Source organism: Ranitomeya imitator, chromosome 1 (assembly GCF_032444005.1).
Source record: "Ranitomeya imitator isolate aRanImi1 chromosome 1, aRanImi1.pri, whole genome shotgun sequence".
Classification (NCBI taxonomy): Eukaryota; Metazoa; Chordata; class Amphibia; order Anura; family Dendrobatidae; genus Ranitomeya; species Ranitomeya imitator.
Genome location: NC_091282.1, coordinates 224756680 through 224775388, shown reverse-complemented (window position 1 = coordinate 224775388; position 18709 = coordinate 224756680). Strand labels below are relative to the sequence as shown.

Sequence of the window (18709 nt, the reverse complement as noted above, 5' to 3'; positions counted from 1 at the left end):
TCTTTATATAATAACTAGATTGTGGCCCGATTCTAACGCATCGGGTATTCTAGAATATGCATGTCCCCGTAGTATATGGACAATGATGATTCCAGAATTCGCAGCAGATTGTGCCCGTCGCTGATTGGTCGAGGCAACCTTTATGACATCATCGTCGCCATGGCAACCATTATGACATCTACGTCGATACTGTGCCCGTCGCTGATTGGTCGAGGCGAATTCGCGGCAGATTGTGCCCGTCGCTGATTGGTCGCAGCCACCTTTATGACATCATCGTCGCCATGCTGTGCCCGTCACTGATTGGTCGAGGCCTGGCGGCCTCGACCAATCAGAGACGCGGGATTTCCAGGACAGACAGACAGACAGACGGAAAAACCCTTAGACAATTATATATATGGACTAGATTGTGGCCCGATTCTAACGCATCGGGTATTCTAGAATATGCATGTCCCCGTAGTATATGGACAATGATGATTCCAGAATTCGCGGCAGACTGTGCCCGTCGCTGATTGGTCGAGGCAACCTTTATGACATCATTGTCGCCATGGCAACCATTATGACATCTACGTCGATACTGTGCTCGTTGCTGATTGGGCGAGGCCTGGCGGCCTCGACCAATCAGGGACGCGGGATGTCTACGTCCTTTATGACATCATCGTCGCTGTGCCTGTCGCCTGTCAGACACGCGGGATTTCTACGTCGATACTGTGCCCGTCGCTGATTGGTCGAGGCCTGGCGGCCTCGACCAATCATAGACGCGGGATTTCCTGGACAGACAGAAAGACAGACAGACAGACAGATGGAAAAACCCTTAGACAATTATATATATAGAAGATAATTTTTCATATAGGTTTAATAGGTATTATCTCAATATTACAACTTCCTTTGCTGTCTGTAGGCGTGAGCTAGTGATCCTGGAGTACAAGCGCAGCGAGTACATGAAGGAACTGCAGGAACTAGAACTGGAGCTGGAATCTGTACGACAGCAATGCTCCAGTACTCACAGCAGCCAAGTCGCCAGCTTCCAGTACGAGGTAACCTCAGTAATACAGTATATGATGGCATCCACCCCATGCCTCATCATTTACATCATTCACATAGATCCGGGGCAGCCTGTCGGCTCAGTGGTCCTCGGTTCAAATCCCACCAAGGACAACATTTACATGGAGTTTGTTCTCCTCGTATCTGCGTGGGTTTCCTCCGGGTACTCCGGTTACCTCCCACACTCCAAAGACATACTGATAGGGAATTAAGATTGTGAGCCCCAATGGGGACAGTGATGATGATGTCTGTAAAGTGCAGAATATGATGACACTGAATAAGCAATAAATAATAACATAAATAAATCTATTTTCTAGGATTGGTACACACTACTGTGTATTAGCTATTTAGAGCTTAGTTGAACTTATTTTTAATCCCAAATAGATCTCCTCTCTGAAAACGGAGAGAGACGAGTTAAAGGCACGTCTGCGACATCTGGAAGGAAGTCTGACATTTATGGAAAGGCAGGAGCTAGAACGTCAACTGAACAACGCAAAGTCAGAGCTGTTCTCCGAGCAGAGGACATCCCGAGCAAAGATCGAGATGTTGCATGAGGTAGGCTGAACAAAAAAGAAAAGGCTTTATTTGTGAATATGCAGTGCCCCAGAGACCTGGTCGTTGCAGTATGGCACTCTGCCGCTAAGGAGAGTGGCGGTACGTCTGATGGCACTAAGGAGTTCTCCTGACCAGGTATCACCAGAACACATTACACTTCACACTCCGGCCACTAGGGGGAGAAAAAGGCTTTATTTATTGGGCCACTCCTCACACTGGTAAAACTAGGGGCTGGGGAGGAAGTTAGTCAGAAGCTGACTGGGTTGGATTCAGGCAACATCCCGTGGCAGGGGGTGTTGCAGGGAGAAGGCACAGGGGGGCCCGTGTCAGGCGTGGGAACCTGGCAGGTGCCTAGCGAACAGAACAGAACGTAACGGAACCGCGCCTGCACACCCCGTGGCGATATCCTAAGAAAGAGACACGAAGGGAAGGATATTGTGGAACAGTGTAAACGAGATCAAGCACAAAGGAGAGCCAGTAAGAGTCGTGCCGAGAGAGAGAGAGGCAACATCTTACTGAGGCGCGTAGTCGGTGGCGGGAACACCGTAGGAGTAACTGACTTCAGGCCTTACTTCAAACTCCGCTGGACAGTTAATTATAGGTTGGCTGTCTGCCTTAAATTTCCTAAGAAGACATAGGGGGCAACATTGGGAGAGGGGCGTCTCTAGGGTCCCGGAAGACCTCCAAGCCTTCCCGTCATACGGGTGCGTCCTAGCCAAAATATACCTGGGGGACGGGAAACTAGTAACATCTGGAACTAAAGAGAACGAGAGAGAGCTGTAGAGAACGAACGAACGAGAACAGCAGTTGTGAGGACTATTCCGAATGCTCAGCAGGGTAGGACTACAACACACAGGCGCTAGTGGTAGGCAACGATTTCCATCTGCGAGGGAAACTCTGGATGTGCCCATCGGACCGGCCGGTCTCTAAGAGCCCTGTTAAGCGTACTCTGGATTGAGGATCCTGAAGCCTTCAGTAAAGAGGTAAAGAGACTGCAACTTTGTGTCCTCATTATTGACTGCACCTCACACCATCGCCACCTACACCACTGGGAAGCCCTGGGGACATACTTCACCTGTGGGAAGGTACTGTATACCATCCGGCTGCCATTCCATCACCCCAGCGGACCCCACAGCAGCGTCGGTCACCCTGACCGAACACCACAGGTGGCGTCACGAACCCCTGACAGACTGTTCCCCTACTTTCATTGGACGCCCCTTAGCAGGGTCGCGGACCGGGTCTAGCCACCGTGACAGCCTCCGAACCGAACCAGAGAGGCCCGGTACCGAAACGCGTGGCCCTGTGTCTGGGGGCGCTCCAAATATAAATGAATGTCATATGAAACGTTAGCCACTATTTACATTCAGTGATTTATTGCATCACAGTTTGCAGTTTTGAAATGGTAACTACTGTGACAATGTGTGTAAAGGGTACAATTCACACTTTGCACGTATGGTCACTTTTTCCTGTGCATTGGAGGTGAACCTAAAGCTACAAGAAGTAGAACTGAAAGCTTTGTGGCTCTTATGTTTTATTGGGATCTATTTCTAATTTTGGCTCCATGAAAGTAAATGCATATTTCAGAGAGTGAAATGGGCCTATGGCTTGTACCTTTATCAACTTTAAGGGATTTCTAGGTTTAATGTGTGGTAAATAAAGCTCCATAATTAAGGTTTGGATCTTACCTTTTTTTTTACATCCAGAGGTAAGTTATGCTTATACCCTAACAGAATGAGTTTTGAAGGGTTGTCTTAAATATGAAAGTTATCACCTATTCATTGGATAGGGCATGACTTCACAATCACTGAAGGTCCAACCACTGGGAACCCCACTGATCCAGAGAACCCGTGCGACTGTAGCACTGGTCAATCATGCGCACTGCCACTCCATTGATTCTTGAGACAATGGATAGGTGATTACGCCCAAATTTGAGAATACCCCATTAGGCAATCCATTGTTAGCCAAACAGGATTGGCTTTAGGGTACCGTCACACAGTGGCATTTTAATCGCTATGACGGCACGATTCGTGACGTTCCAGCGATATACTTACGATCTCGCTGTGTCTGACACGCTACTGCGATCAGGGACCCCGCTGAGAATCGTACGCGTAGCAGATCGTTTGAAACTTTCTCTCGTCGTCAAGTGTCACGCTGTGGCGGCATGATCGCATCGTGTAATAAAGGTGTGCACGATATTGTATACGATGTGCGCATAGTAACCAACGGCTTCTACATCGCAAATACGTCATGAAATTATCGCTCCAGCGTCGTGCATTGCGATGTGTGACCGCAGTCTACGACGCTGGAGCGATAATGGTGCAATGCTGGAGCGTCACTGATCGTGCCGTCATAGCGACCAAAGTGCCACTGTGAGACGGTACCCTTAGGATCATTAATCAGGACAGGAAAGAGATTTGTTGCTCCACTTGTAATCAGCTCAGAGAGGATTGTCTTGATCTATGACACTAAAGTTGCTTATGCACCTAATGTCTGCTGAAAGCTTATTTGTCTCGTCAGACCTCACCATACACATGAATGTTTGGCTGGGACTGCATGTGTTCAGAATTCATAGCAATGCACTTCTTGTGATTGCTCATCTCACACAGGAACAAAAGCATTGGTCGTTGTCCCTACATTATCTGTGAGGGGAGATTCTAATGTTCCCCATATATAGTAGATGACTGAGTGGTCTTGCTAAACCTAGTGTTTATGACAGCATTTAACCTAAATCACATTAGCTTTGAACATCACTTTTAGCAGATACATTAGATTGAGAAATGTCCCAGACATATACATCAGAGGTGCCATAGACCTGTATCAGTGTCCTTTTATCATACATTTGGTTGGAATGTCTTTCTTTCAGTTGTATTGAAAAGCACATTCGACTAGTTCGGCAAACAAAATTAATCCTCCTGATCTTCTGACCTAATGAGCTTAATAATCTAATGGCTTTAATAATGAGAAAGTGTCTAACATAAGGAATTTGAAATAAAAATTAGTTGGCAAATTATGTAAAATCCTTAGATTGATATTAAGGTATTGTAGATGTCCACTTTTTAGTCATTATTCCCAGGAGTGCTTTTTTCCCGATAATTGTGCAGTCGAAGCAAGTTGCCGATACCCCGATGAACACACATATCACTTGATTGTCAGCTGAAATGATCTTTTGTGCTGCGCAAAAGGTCTTTGTTCCTGGCAGTGCATCGTCTTGTGTAAATGGCACCCGCCCTGCCAAGAACAATGGCAGCCTGTGTGCACTGAACAATCTGTTACAAGCTGAATTGGCCTGTGGAAACAAGCTATTAAACAAGGCTGAGTGGTAAACACGTTGCCGGTCAGCAGTCATTTACACTTTGCAATGTGCAGTGTTAGGCTACGTTCACATTAGCGTTGCGCGCCGGTGCGTCGGCGACGCAACGGCGATGCAACGCACGACGCACGAAAAACGCGAGCAAAAACGCTGCGTTTTGCGACGCGTGCGTCGTTTTTTGACGAAAATCGGACGCACGAAAAATGCAACTTGTTGCATTTTCTTGCGTCCGACGCTAGCGTAGAAAACGACGCACATGTCGGAAAACGCTACCAAAAAAACGCACGCGTCCCCCATGTTAAACATAGGGGCGCGTCGCCGCTGCGTCGCCGACGCAACAGCGACGCACATTAGCGAAACGCTAATGTGAACGTAGCCTTAATGCACCCTCACAAAGAAAGATTAATAATGATGATGTGAGAACCTGGCCTTGGACTAAAGACTATTGGAACAATGCACGCAGAGCGGAATCCACAGCTCTAAAGGCCCCTTCACATTTAGCGACGCTGCAGCGATACCGACAACGATCCGGATCGCTGCAGCGTCGCTGTTTGGTCGCTGGAGAGCTGTCACATAGACAGCTCTCCAGCGACCAACGATCCCGAAGTCCCCGGGTAACCAGGGTAAACATCGGGTAACTAAGCGCAGGGCCGCGCTTAGTAACCCGATGTTTACCCTGGTTACCAGCGTAAAAGTAAAAAAAAACAAACAGTACATACTTACCTACCGCTGTCTGTCCCCCGGCGCTGTGCTCTGCACTCCTCCTGTACTGGCTGTGAGCACAGCGGCCGGAAAGCAGAGCGGTGACGTCACCGCTCTGCTTTCCGGCTGACCGACGCTCACAGCCAGTACAGGAGGAGTGCAGAGAAGCAGAGCGCCGGGGACAGACAGCGGTAGGTAAGTATGTACTGTTTGTTTTTTTTTACTTTTACGCTAGTAACCAGGGTAAACATCGGGTTACTAAGCGCGGCCCTGCGCTTAGTTACCCGATGTTTACCCTGGTTACCAGTGAAGACATCGCTGGATCGGTGTCACACGCCGATCCAGCGATGTCCACGGGAGATCCAGCGACGAAATAAAGTTCTGGACTTTGTTCAGCGACCAACGATCTCCCAGCAGGGGCCTGATCGTTGGTCGCTGACACACATAACGATTTCCTTAACGATATCATTGCTACGTCACAAAAAGCAACGATATCGTTAACGATATCGTTATGTGTGAAGGTACCTTAAGGGATATGGACTTTTTTCAGCATGGAGCATCAGTTACATTGATCTTATTGTTGTCTTTTATTAAAGATTTGCCTTCTTGTCAGTTTAACTGCACTCATTTCACCTGGAAAGTGTTCAGCTTCAGGATTCAATGTTTCCATTCAGTGACAGCATTGGAAGACATGCAGGCTAGATCTTAAGGTACCGTCTCACAGTGGCACTTTGGTCGCTACGACGGCACGATCCGTGACGCTCCAGCATCGCACCATTATCGCTCCAGCGTCGTAGACTGTGGTCACACTTCGCAATGCACGAAGCACTGGAGCGATAATTTCATGACGTGTTTGCGATGTAGAAGCCGTTGGTTACTATGCGCACATCGTATACAATATCGTGCACACCTTTGTTACACCATGCGATCATGCCGCCACAGCGGGACACTAGACGACGAAAGAAAGTTTCAAACGATCTGCTACGATGTACGATTCTCAGCGGGGTCCCTGATCGCAGGAGCGTATCAGACACAGCGAGATCGTAAGTATATCGCTGGAACGTCACGAATCGTGCCGTCGTAGCGATCAAAATGCCACTGTGTGACGGTACCTTAAGATCCAGCCTGCATGTCTTCCAATGCTGTCACTGAATGGAAACATTGAATCCTGAAGCTGAACACTTTCCAGGTGAAATGAGTGCATACATAAGGCCAGACTTACAAGGTTGGTAATCAGGTAAAGCAATTATTCCATTACTCTCGTTTGTGTCTCAGGAGCCTCAATCATTGTTCTCACAGTCACTAGGTCCGTTGTGTGGATGGGAGTGCTTTTATGTATAATTGGTTATATTGAGTATTATAAAAGAATTGTTCTTACATCTTAGGTTAATCTAAAAACTTTTTAATATTAATCAGGTAAAATATGATTCTGTTTGCAGAATTTGGAGGAATGTCAGAGTAAACTGGAAGAATCAAGGGCAGATTGTGTGGAAAAGCAGGAGAAGAACAGGCTACTTAAGTCACAGCTACAGGAGCTTGAAAAGAAGTCTGAGACCCAAATGCAGGTAAGTTCATTAACACCTTCACAACATTTGTAGTACCTATACATCATAGTCGGGTAGGGGTTCCTGACCGATGACGTATAGGTATGTCATGGTGATCGTGCATGGCTTAGGAGTTGTGACCATGCGATTCGCTGCCGGGAGCTTAGCATACGTGATATCGATCACATTTAGGAAACTAGGGGAGGGAGAGCATGTTAGGTTAGGCTATGGGTTAAACTAGATGGCCTTAAAGGGACACTGTCACCTGAATTTGGAGGGAACAATCTTCAGCCATGGAGGCGGGGTTTTGGGGTTTTTGATTCACCCTTTCCTTACCCGCTGGCTGCAACATTGGATTGAAGTTCATTCTCTGTCCTCCGTAGTACACGCCTGCACAAAGGCAATCTTGCCTTGCGCAGGCGTGTACTATGGAGGACAGAGAATGAACTTCAATCCAATATTGCAGCCAGCATGCAGCCAGCAGGTAAGGAAAGGGTGAATCAAAAACCCCAAAACCCCGCCTCCATGGCTGAAGATTGTTCCCTCCAAATTCAGGTGACAGTGTCCCTTTAAAGTCTTCCTTCAACCTTAATAACTATGTTACTATGTCTCGCTTCCGATCCGTGCCAACGCGACTTCATCGTAAAGGCCCAATGGTTGTTATGGCAACCCGGGTATGACAGCGACGATGGCAAGAGAATGGTCTAGGAGGCTTATGTAAGTGCTGCACTGACAGGTATAATGCATTTCAATGCAAAAATAAAAGAAAATCACAAAATAATAAAAATAAATAACTAATGAAAAAAAAACACATATTTTGCATTGTGTCTTCTGGAATGATCTGATCTATAAAACTGTCACACTAGTTAACCCCATTAGTGAACACCTTAAAAAAAATAAAAAAAATAAAAACATGGCAAAAAACTATGCTTCTTCATCATACCGCTGAATAAAAATGGAATAAAACGTGATCAAAAAGTCAAATGTAAGTAAAATTGGTATCACTGCAAACATGATCTTGTCCCGCCATACAGCTCTGTCAGCGGAGAAATAAAAAAGCTATAGGTCTCAGAATACAGCGATGCAAAAAGTTATTTTTTCCGTAAAATAGTTTTTATTGTGTAAAACCAGCAAAACATAAAAAACATATAAATGTGGCGTCGCTGTGATTATACTGCCCCGAAAAAATAAGCTGTGTTAACACTTTTAACATATGGTAAATGGCGTAAAAAAAAATTGAATTGAAAAAAAACAAAGACAGAAACATAATGATTAAATACCCTGAAGTAAATAAATAGCATAGTGCATGAAAATAATATACGGTATTTAGTTAACATGTTTTTTTGATCCAAAAAATGCGAAAGCTATCATACCTCTTCAAGGCTACCGTAATTGGGACAGTCCTGACTATAATATTAAAAACCTTACCGTTTGTCAAGTGACATGCATGTGGGTAAGGGCTGGGATGCACAGAGCCAAGGGAGACCACATCAATAATGCCCAGCTCAAAAGAAAGGAAGGCCACACCTTTATATGCACATGATGCAGACAGACAGAAAAAAAACGAAGGTATGAACTGGGACATAAATTTGTGTGCATGCAGCATGTAAGCGCATGTTCGCACAAGCCGTCTCAGCCCTTATCCACATGCATGTCACTTGACAAACGATAAGGTTTTTAATATTAGAGTTAGGATTGTCCCAATTACGGTAGCCTTGATGAGGCGGGATGGCTTTCTCATTTTTTTAATGAAAAAACATGTTAACTACGGTAGATACCGTATATTATTTTCATGCACTATGCTATTTATTTACTGCAGGGTATTATTATGTTTCTGTCTTTGGTTTTTACTGTGCTTCAAAAGTATTTTCAACCACATAGGGGTATCGGCTTACTCAGGAGAAATTGTGAATATTAAAAAATGTGTGACTAAGACACCTTTTTGGGTGAAAAAATATATGTTTTTTTTATTTCCACAGGTCAATGTTGTAAAATTCTGTGAAGCAACTGTGGATTAAAGGTGCATTGTTCACCACTCATTTAGATAAATTCCTTTTGCGGGGGGATCAAGTTTCTAAAATGGCATGACTTGTGGGGGTTTTCCACTGTTTAGGCATATTAGGGGCTCTCTAAATGCGACATGACACCTGCAGACTATTTCATCAAAGAACAGCTTAAGTGCAAATGACCCACAAAGGAGTGGTGGACTCCCCAGTCTTGTAGAAACAAGAGAACAATTATAGAACCAGAAACACATGGGCTACTTGCACATGCTTCTACAAGACTGGGGAGTCCACCACTCCTTTGTGGGTCATTTGCACTTAAGCTATTCCATCCAGCATGTCCACATGGATATTCCCTCTCTGAACCCTGCTTATACAGGTACTATACAGATGATCAGGTTTTTAAATACATCAGATAGGGATTACCGTATTTCCCGGCGTATAAGACGACTTTTTGACCCCTAAAAATTGTCCCAAAAGTCGGGGGTCGTCTTATACGCTGGGTACGGCGTGTGCAGGAAGCGATCCTGCATGTCGGTGTGTGGTTCCCAGGGTCTGGAGGAGAGGAGACTCTCCTTCAAGCCCTGGTGTCACGATTCCCCTGACCGCTGTCACCAATTGGTCAGGATTCCCACCGTGACCGTCACCCCTACGTCACGGATCGAGGTGACTTTAGGCCAACAGACGGCTATCACATGTGCAGGGGGGCTTATCTTAGTTATCCCTCCACTCCACGATGTGATGAACAACCACACACAAGGCTATTGACCTCTTAGTTTACAGCAGGGGTTTATTTTAGGTATCCCACTGCTTTTCTCTGTACCACGAACTGCAGGGATTTATGTATATCCCGCTTACAGTTCCACTTAACACTTGCAGCTCTCTGGCGCCCCCCCTTTACTCTCAGGTCAGATTAGGTACTGCACCTAGGGTAATTAGTCGAGAGACAGGCTGCCTGCTATGTACTGGCTATTGGGCACGCTGCAGCGACGCAATAAACTACTCCCACTTAGGCAGGAACAATAATTATCAACGCCGCAGTCGCTACAGCAGCACCCCAAAAGCCTGCACCCGGTATCGCCGCCACCAGCTTCGATTAAACGGGTCCGAAGCTAACCCAACACAACAGTAACAGTAGCGTATTTCCCTTCAGAAGACTTAGGGTACGGTTTAGAACAGGAGAACGAACTAATATTAAATCTTATATCCCATAAAAAATTAGGCAGTGCTTTATCAAAAATATTTTATATAGATATTACAAATGAGACAATTGCAAATATGTACACGGGTAATTATAACATAAAGGGAATAAAGGAGAAAAGATAACACTCACATGTTCAACGCATGGCAGGCACCCAGGCTAGGGCAGTTTTCCATACGTCCCAGCTCATGGGATGTACTCAGCTCTTCCAGGAAAAAAGGACAAGAAGGAAGCTGGGGATGTGTGCCGACAGTTATAGCTTAAGCCTGTAACATCCCAGAAAGGGGTTGGATCACCTCGTCCCTCCTACCTCTTCAGTTAACTCATTTTTTCTAATCTATATCTAATTTCGATATCTCCGCTACAAAACATGTTATAGTCCTAACAAATCCATCATTCATCTCGGATTAACGTGAGCATTCTAACGAGATCAAATATGTCCTATCTGGGATACATATTTACAGAGAAATCCCTACTTCTTTACCAGATGGAGTTAGAAGCCCGTGTTTCGCGGGATGGGTAGATACACCGAGTGAGAATAAGAATATATATTTTCGTATTTCTAGCTTAAATCGTTTGCCTAATATCTAACAAAAACTAAACAAAGAATCTTTCATGGATCCTCGAAGTTTCTACTTCACTTATAGCTGAACAAGAGCTTACACAGGAAATGCCGGTCGTAAATACTTTTGGCTCTCCTAACCCCCACACTCTCTGAGAAGGAAAGCCAGGAATTTGCAGCTACAAACTGCTGCAGCATCACTCCAAGAAGGGGGGCTTAACCCACGCAGGCTAGCAAGAAAACTACTTATGATATTTCATACCATATTGTGACACCTGGGATCCATATTCATGTAAAAAATAAAGAATAAAAATAAAAAACATGGATATACTCACCCTCGGACAGCCCCTGGCTCACAGCGCTGCTAGCGTCTCCCTCCGTTCCTTAGGAATGCAGTGAGTGAAGGACCTTCGATGACGTCGCTCAGGTGACCGGTCACCTGACCGCTCATGTGACCGCAACGTCATTGAAGGTCCTTCACTCACTGCATTCCTAAGGAACAGAGGGAGACGCTAGCAGTGCTGTGAGCCAGGGGCCGTCCGAGGGTGAGTATATCCGTTTTTTATTTTTATTCTTTATTTTTTACATGAATATGGATCCCAGGGCCTGAAGGAGAGTTTCCTCTCCTACAGACCCTGGGAACCACACGCCGTATAAGATGACTAGGTGTATAAGATGATCCCCGTCTTATGCGGCGGGCATATCCCAAATTCCATATTTTATATGGAAAAGTTGGGGGTCGTCTTATACGCCCAGTCGTCTTATACACCAGAAAATACGGTATATACATTAGTTAGGACTGCTCTATATGGGTATACCTTGACGATTGGTGGAGCAGCTTAGTATACATTTTTTTGAAAAAAAACACCAACTAAATACCCTGGTTTTTTCCATCTTTTGACTAGCACTTGCTTATTGCTGTGATTTTTTTTGCAGCAGAGTATTTTTGACCTCACTGTGCTCTTTTGTGTCTTCAAGTTTCTTGGTGGTGTGTGAACATGTTCCTACAGACTTGTTCAATGTGCAAGTAGCCCATGTGTTTCTGGTTCTATAATTGTTCTCTTGTTTCTGCAAGACTGGGGAGTCCACCTCTCCTTTTTGGGTCATTTGCACTTAAGCTGTTCCATCCAGCATGTCCACATGGATATTCCCTCTCTGAACCCTGCTTATACAGGTACTATACAGATGATCAGGTTTTTAAATACATCAAATAGGGATTATATACATTAGTTAGGACTGCTCTATATCGGTATACCTTGACGATTGGTGGAGTAGCTTAGTATACATTTTTTTGAAAAAAAAGTATCAACTACATACCCTGTTTTTTTCCATCTTTTGACTAGCACTTGCTTATTGCTGTGATTTTTTTGCAGCAGAGTATTTTTGACCTCACTGTGCTCTTTTGTTTTTTCAAATTTCTTGGTGGTGTGTGAACATGTTCCTACAGACTTGTTCAATGTGCAAGTAGCCCATGTGTTTCTGGTTCTATAATCGTTCTCTTGTTTCTACGAGACTGGGGAGTCCACCACTCCTTTGTGGGTCATTTGCACTTAAGCTGTTCCATCCAGCATGTCCACATGGATATTCCCTCTCTGAACCCTGCTTATACAGGTACTATACAGATGATCAGGTTTTTAAATACATCAAATAGGGATTATATACATTAGTTAGGACTGCTCTATATGGGTATACCTTGACGATTGGTGGAGCTGCTTAGTATACATTTTTTTGAAAAAAAAAACGTATCAACTAAATACCCTGGGTTTTTTTCCATCTTTTGACTAGCACTTGCTTATTGCTGTAATTTTTTTTGCAGCAGAGTATTTTTGACCTCACTGTGCTCTTTTGTGTCTTCTTGTGCGCCCATAGAGTAGTTTTCCTCCACATATTGGGTATCGGCATACTCTGGAGAAATTTTACAACAAATTGAGTGGTGCAATTTCTCCTGTTACTATTATGAAATTGCAAAATTTAGGACTAAAAAACATTTTTGTGGGAAAAATGCTATTTTTTCTTTATTTTCACAGCTTAATGTTTTAAACTTTTAAAAAGCACCTCAGGGTTCAAGGTACTCACCACGCATCTAGATAAGTTCCCTGAGGGGTTTAGTTTCCAAAATGGTGTCACTTTTGGGGGTTTCCACTGTTTAAGCACATCAGCGGCTTTCCAAATGCGTCATAGCAAATTTAACATTCAAAAGGTCAAATGGAGCTCCTTCTGTTTTGAGCTCTTCCGCGCAGTCAAAATGATTTTTCCTCACACATGGGGTATTGGCATGCTCAGAAGAAATTGCACAACAAATGTTGGAGTCTATTTTTTCCTGTTACCCTTGTGAAGATAAAAAAAAATTGTAGTCTAAAGTAACATATTTTTTTTAACAGTTAAATATTGATTTTTACCTTTCATATTTCAAAAATTTCTGTGAAGCACCTGAGGGGTTAATAAACTTCTTGAATGTGGTTTTGAGCACTTTGAGGGGTTCAGTTTTTAAAATGGTGTCACTTTTGGGTACCGTATATACTCGAGTATAAGCCGACCCGAGTATAAGTCGACCCCCCCTTATTTTGCCACAAAAAACTGGGAAAACTTATTGACTCGAGTATAAGCCTAGGGTAGGAAATGCAGTATCTACCGGTGAATTTCAAAAATAAAAATAGATGCTCCATTCCGTTCATTATTGCCCCATAGATGCTTCATATAAAGCTGTGCCCCACATATAATGCTCTGCGCCGTTCATTATGGCCCCATAGATGCTCCATATAAAGCTGTGCCCCATATATAATCCTCTGCACCGTTCATGGCCACATAGATGCTCCATATAAAGCTGTGCCATATAGAATGCTCTGCACCGTTCATTATGGCCCCATATAAAGATGTGTCCCATATAGAATGCTCTGCACCGTTCATTATGGCCCCATGGATGCTCCATATAAAGCTGTGCCACATATAATGCTCTGCACCGTTCATTATGGCCCCATATAAAGATGTGTCCCATATAGAATGCTCTGCACCGTTCATTATGGCCCCATAGATACTCCTTATAAAGCTGTGCCATATAGAATGCTCTGCACCGTTCATTATGGCCCCATAGATTCTCCTTATAAAGCTGTGCCATATAGAATGCTCTGCACCGTTCATTATGGCCCCATAGATGTTCCTTATAAAGCTGTGCCATATAGAAAGCTCTGCACCATTGATTATGGCCCCAAAGATGCTCCTTATAAAGCTGTGCCATATAGAATGCTCTGCACCGTTCATTATGGCCCCATGGATGCTCCATATAAAGCTGTGCCACATATAATGCTCTGCACCGTTCATTATGGCCCCATATAAAGATGTGTCCCATATAGAATGCTCTGCACCGTTCATTATGGCCCCATAGATACTCCTTATAAAGCTGTGCCATATAGAATGCTCTGCACCGTTCATTATGGCCCCATAGATTCTCCTTATAAAGCTGTGCCATATAGAATGCTCTGCACCATTCATTATGGCCCCATAGATGCTCCTTATAAAGCTGTGCCATATAGAATGCTCTGCACCATTCATTATGGCCCCATAGATTCTCCTTATAAAGCTGTGCCATATAGAATGCTCTGCACCATTCATTATGGCCCCATAGATTCTCCTTATAAAGCTGTGCCATATAGAATGCTCTGCACCGTTCATTATGGCCCCATAGATGCTCCTTATAAAGCTGTGCCATATAGAAAGCTCTGCACCATTGATTATGGCCCCAAAGATGCTCCTTATAAAGCTGTGCCATATAGAATGCTCTGCACCGTTCATTATGGCCCCATAGATACTCCTTATAAAGCTGTGCCATATATAATGCTCTGCCTCGTTTATTATGGCCCCATAGATGCTCCTTATTAAGCTGTGCCATATAGAATGCTGCTGCAATAAAAAAAAAAAAATCACATACCTCTCTTCGCTCAGGACGCCGGCGCTTTCAATATTTACCTGCTCCTTGTGCGGCTCCGTCTCCAGCACTGACGCTCACCAGAGGGCGCGCACTGACTACGTCACCGCGCCCTCCGACTTGAGCGTCACTGCCAGAGGACGTTGGAGATGGAGCCGCACCAGAGCGAGGAGCAGGTAAATATCGCGCAGCGCTCCCCTCCCCGTATACTTACCTGCTCCTGGCGCGGTCCCTGCAGTCCCGGCTTCTCCCGACGCTGCATCTTCTTCCTGTATTGAGCAGTTACAGTTACCGCTCATTTTCAGTCATGAATATGAGGCTCCACCTCTATGGGAGGTGGAGCTGCATATTCATTTCTGTAATGAGTGGTACCATGTGACCGCTCAATACAGGAAAAAGATGCAGCGCTGGAAGAAGCCGGGACTGCAGGGACCGCGCCAGGAGCAGGTAAGCATAACTAGACAGCTCCTGCTCCCCCTCCCCTGCCGACCCCCGGGTATGACTCGAGTATAAGCCGAGAGGGGGAATTTCAGCCCAAAAAATGGGCTGAAAATCTCGGCTTATACTCGAGTATATACGGTATTTTCTGTCATATAGACCCCTCAAAGTCACTTCAAATGTAATGTGGTCCCTAAAAAAATAGTTTTGTAAATTTTGTAAAAAAAAAAAAAAATCGCTGGTCAACTTTTAACCCTTACAGCTTCCTAACAAAAAAAGAAAATGTTTCAAAAACTTTGCTGATGAAAAGTCGACATTGTGAGAAATGATATTTAGTAATTATTTTGTGTGACATAACTCTCCGATTTAAGGGCATAAAATTTTTACATTTTTTACCACTATTGAAATTTTTTTACTATGATCATGAAGTACAATATGTCACAAAAAGCAGTGTGATCCATTGAATTGTTCCAGAGTTATTACCTCATAAAGTGGCACTGGTCAGAATTGTAAAATATGGCCTGGTCATGAAGGTGAAAACAGGCTTAGGGGCTGAAGGGTTTAAACCTTCCAACTTCCTAAGGAAAAAAAATTATGTTTATGATGTAAAGTAGAAGTGGGAAATGTTATTTATCAACTACAGTATTTTACGTGATATACTTTAACTATCTGGTTTAAGGGCATAAAAATTATGAGTTTGAAAATTGGGAAGTTTTTGCCAAAATTCCAATATTTTCACAAATAAACGCAAAAATATCTAACTAAATTTACCAGTAACATAAAATACAATGTGTCAGAAAAAAAACAATCTCAGGATTACTGGCATATGTTGATGCGTTCCAGAGTTATTACCTCATAAAGTGACACTGGTCAGATTTGTAAAAATTGGCCTGGTCAGGAAGGTGAAAACAGGTTCGGTGGTGAAGGGGCAATGATACATATTGATATTTAAAGGGGTATTCCCATCTCCAAGATCCTATCCTAATATGTAGAAGGTGTAATAATGATAATAATATTTGCAAATGCCTCCAATTAGAAATGTAGTGTAATTCTCCTGATTTGTTATGTTGCTTAGACCATGTGCATGGGATTGCAATAGCTTGGGTATCCATGGTTACGACCACACACATAGTGACACTTTGTTAGCTTTTAGTGGTCATAACTATGGATACCTAAGCTATTGCAATGCCCATGGGGTAAGCGACATGGCAAATCAGAAGATATACTATATTTCTAATTGAAGGTATTTGCTAATATTATTATTACACCTACTGCATATTTGGATAGGATCTAAAGGTACCGTCACACTAGACGATATCGCTAGCGATCCGTGACGTTGCAGCATCCTCGCTAGCGATATCGTCCAGTGTGACAGGTAGCAACGATCAGGATCCTGCTGTGCTGTCGCTGGTCGGGGAAGAAAGTCCAGAACTTTATTTGGTCGCTGGACTCCCCGCAGACATCGCTGAATCGGCGTGTGTGACACCGATTCAGCGATGTCTTCACTGGTAACCAGGGTAAACATCGGGTAACTAAGCGCAGGGCCGCGCTTAGTAACCCGATGTTTACCCTGGTTACCAGCGTAAAAAAACAAACACTACATACTTACATTCAGCTGTCTGTCCCTTGCCGTCTGGTTCCTGCACTGACTGCTGGCCGTAAAGTGAAAGCAGAGCACAGCCACAGCGGTGAGTCACCGCTGTGTGACTCACCGCTGTGCTGTGCTTTCACTTATGGAACCAGACGGCAAGGGACAGACAGCTGAATGTAAGTATGTACTGTTTGTTTTTTTACGCTGGTAACCAGGGTAAACATCGGGTTACTAAGCGCGGCCCTGCGCTTAGTTACCCGATGTTTACCCTGGTTACCGGGGACCTCGGGATCGTTGGTCGCTGGAGAGCTGTCTGTGTGACAGTTCTCCAGCGACCAAACAGCGACGCTGCAGCGATCCGGATCGTTGTCTGTATCGCTGCAGCGTCGCTAAGGTACCGTCACACATAGCGACGCTGCAGCGATACCGACAACGATCCGGATCGCTGCAGCGTCGCTGTTTGGTCGCTGGAGAGCTGTCACACAGACAGCTCTCCAGCGACCAACGATCCCGAGGTCCCCGGTAACCAGGGTAAACATCGGGTAACTAAGCGCAGGGCCGCGCTTAGTAACCCGATGTTTACCCTGGTTACCATCCTAAAAAGTAAAAAAACAAACGCTACATACTTACCTTCTGCTGTCTGTCCTCGGCGCTCTGCTTCTCTGGTCTGGCTGTGAGCGCCGGGCAGCCAGAAAGCAGAGCGGTGACGTCACCGCTCTGCTTTCCGGCTGACCGACGCTCACAGCCAGAGCAGGAGGAGTGCAGAGCACAGCACTGGAGGACAGACGGCTGTAGGTAAGTATGTAGTGTTTGTTTTTTTACTTTTAGGATGGTAACCAGGGTAAACATCGGGTTACTAAGCGCGGCCCTGCGCTTAGTTACCCGATGTTTACCCTGGTTACCAGCAAAGACATCGCTGAATCGGTGTCACACACGCCGATTCAGCGATGTCTACGGGGAGTCCAGCGACGAAATAAAGTTCTGGACTTTCTTCCGCGACCAGCGATCTCCCAGCAGGGGCCTGATCGCTGCTGCCTGTCACACTGGACGATATCGCTAGCGAGGACGCTGCAACGTCACGGATCGCTAGCGATATCGTCTAGTGTGACAGTACCTTTAGAGATGGAATACCCCTTTAACCTTATCTCCCAATGAATAGAATACAACAAGTGTTGATGAAGGAGTCTGGTGATTAACACTTTGATCCTAATAGACTAAACACTACGGTGTCAGAGACTATGGTTGTAGTATGGCTATGTAGACAGTGTTTGTGCTAAAAATCCTACAAAGTGGTAATATATTGTGGGGGGAGAGAAGAGGGACTGTGCCCCTTTCATGGTTGAGTTGTTGTTTTTTTTTTTTTTACTGTTGTTACAAATTTAATTTTAATAATAAAAAAATATTTAATTTAAAAAAAATCCTTCAATAGTTTTTCTGTTTTACATTTTTCAACTTACTCTGTAATTACAGACTCATGCGGAAGAATCCAGGGAACAAAAAGACATGTACGACCAACAGATCACTGATCTAACTTCCCAGGTCAGAGAACAAAGCACAAGGACTACTTCCCTTGAGAAGATCCTGTCCGAGAAAGAGCTGGACATGCTTAAGCTGAGAGATGTTATATCCTCAGTGAAAGCTGAGAAGGACGCCCAGGTGCTGGCAGCTGAAGTTCTGAAGGAAGAACATTGTAAGCGCCTGGTTGAACTCCAGCTCCAGCATCAGCAGGACAAGGTATGTATGCCTCTATGTCCAGCACATTGCTCAGTAAAGCTGGCCAGGAACACTCATATTCAGCGCTGATCTGCACAATACCTTCTGCAGTTATGCATTAGTAATC

The 18709-nt window shown here is 44.5% G+C and overlaps 1 protein-coding gene across 1 annotated transcript in view; it reads left to right on the top strand.

The window, feature by feature from the left end:
• LOC138666094 (golgin subfamily A member 6-like protein 22) overlaps positions 1-18709 on the top strand; it is a 190631-nt gene that overhangs the window by 123762 nt on the left and 48160 nt on the right. Inside the window, exons 13-16 of the mRNA XM_069754224.1 lie at positions 899-1034; positions 1426-1596; positions 7048-7173; positions 18340-18603. Coding sequence (XP_069610325.1) covers positions 899-1034; positions 1426-1596; positions 7048-7173; positions 18340-18603 — 697 coding nt within the window. The remainder of the gene's footprint in view (positions 1-898; positions 1035-1425; positions 1597-7047; positions 7174-18339; positions 18604-18709) is intronic.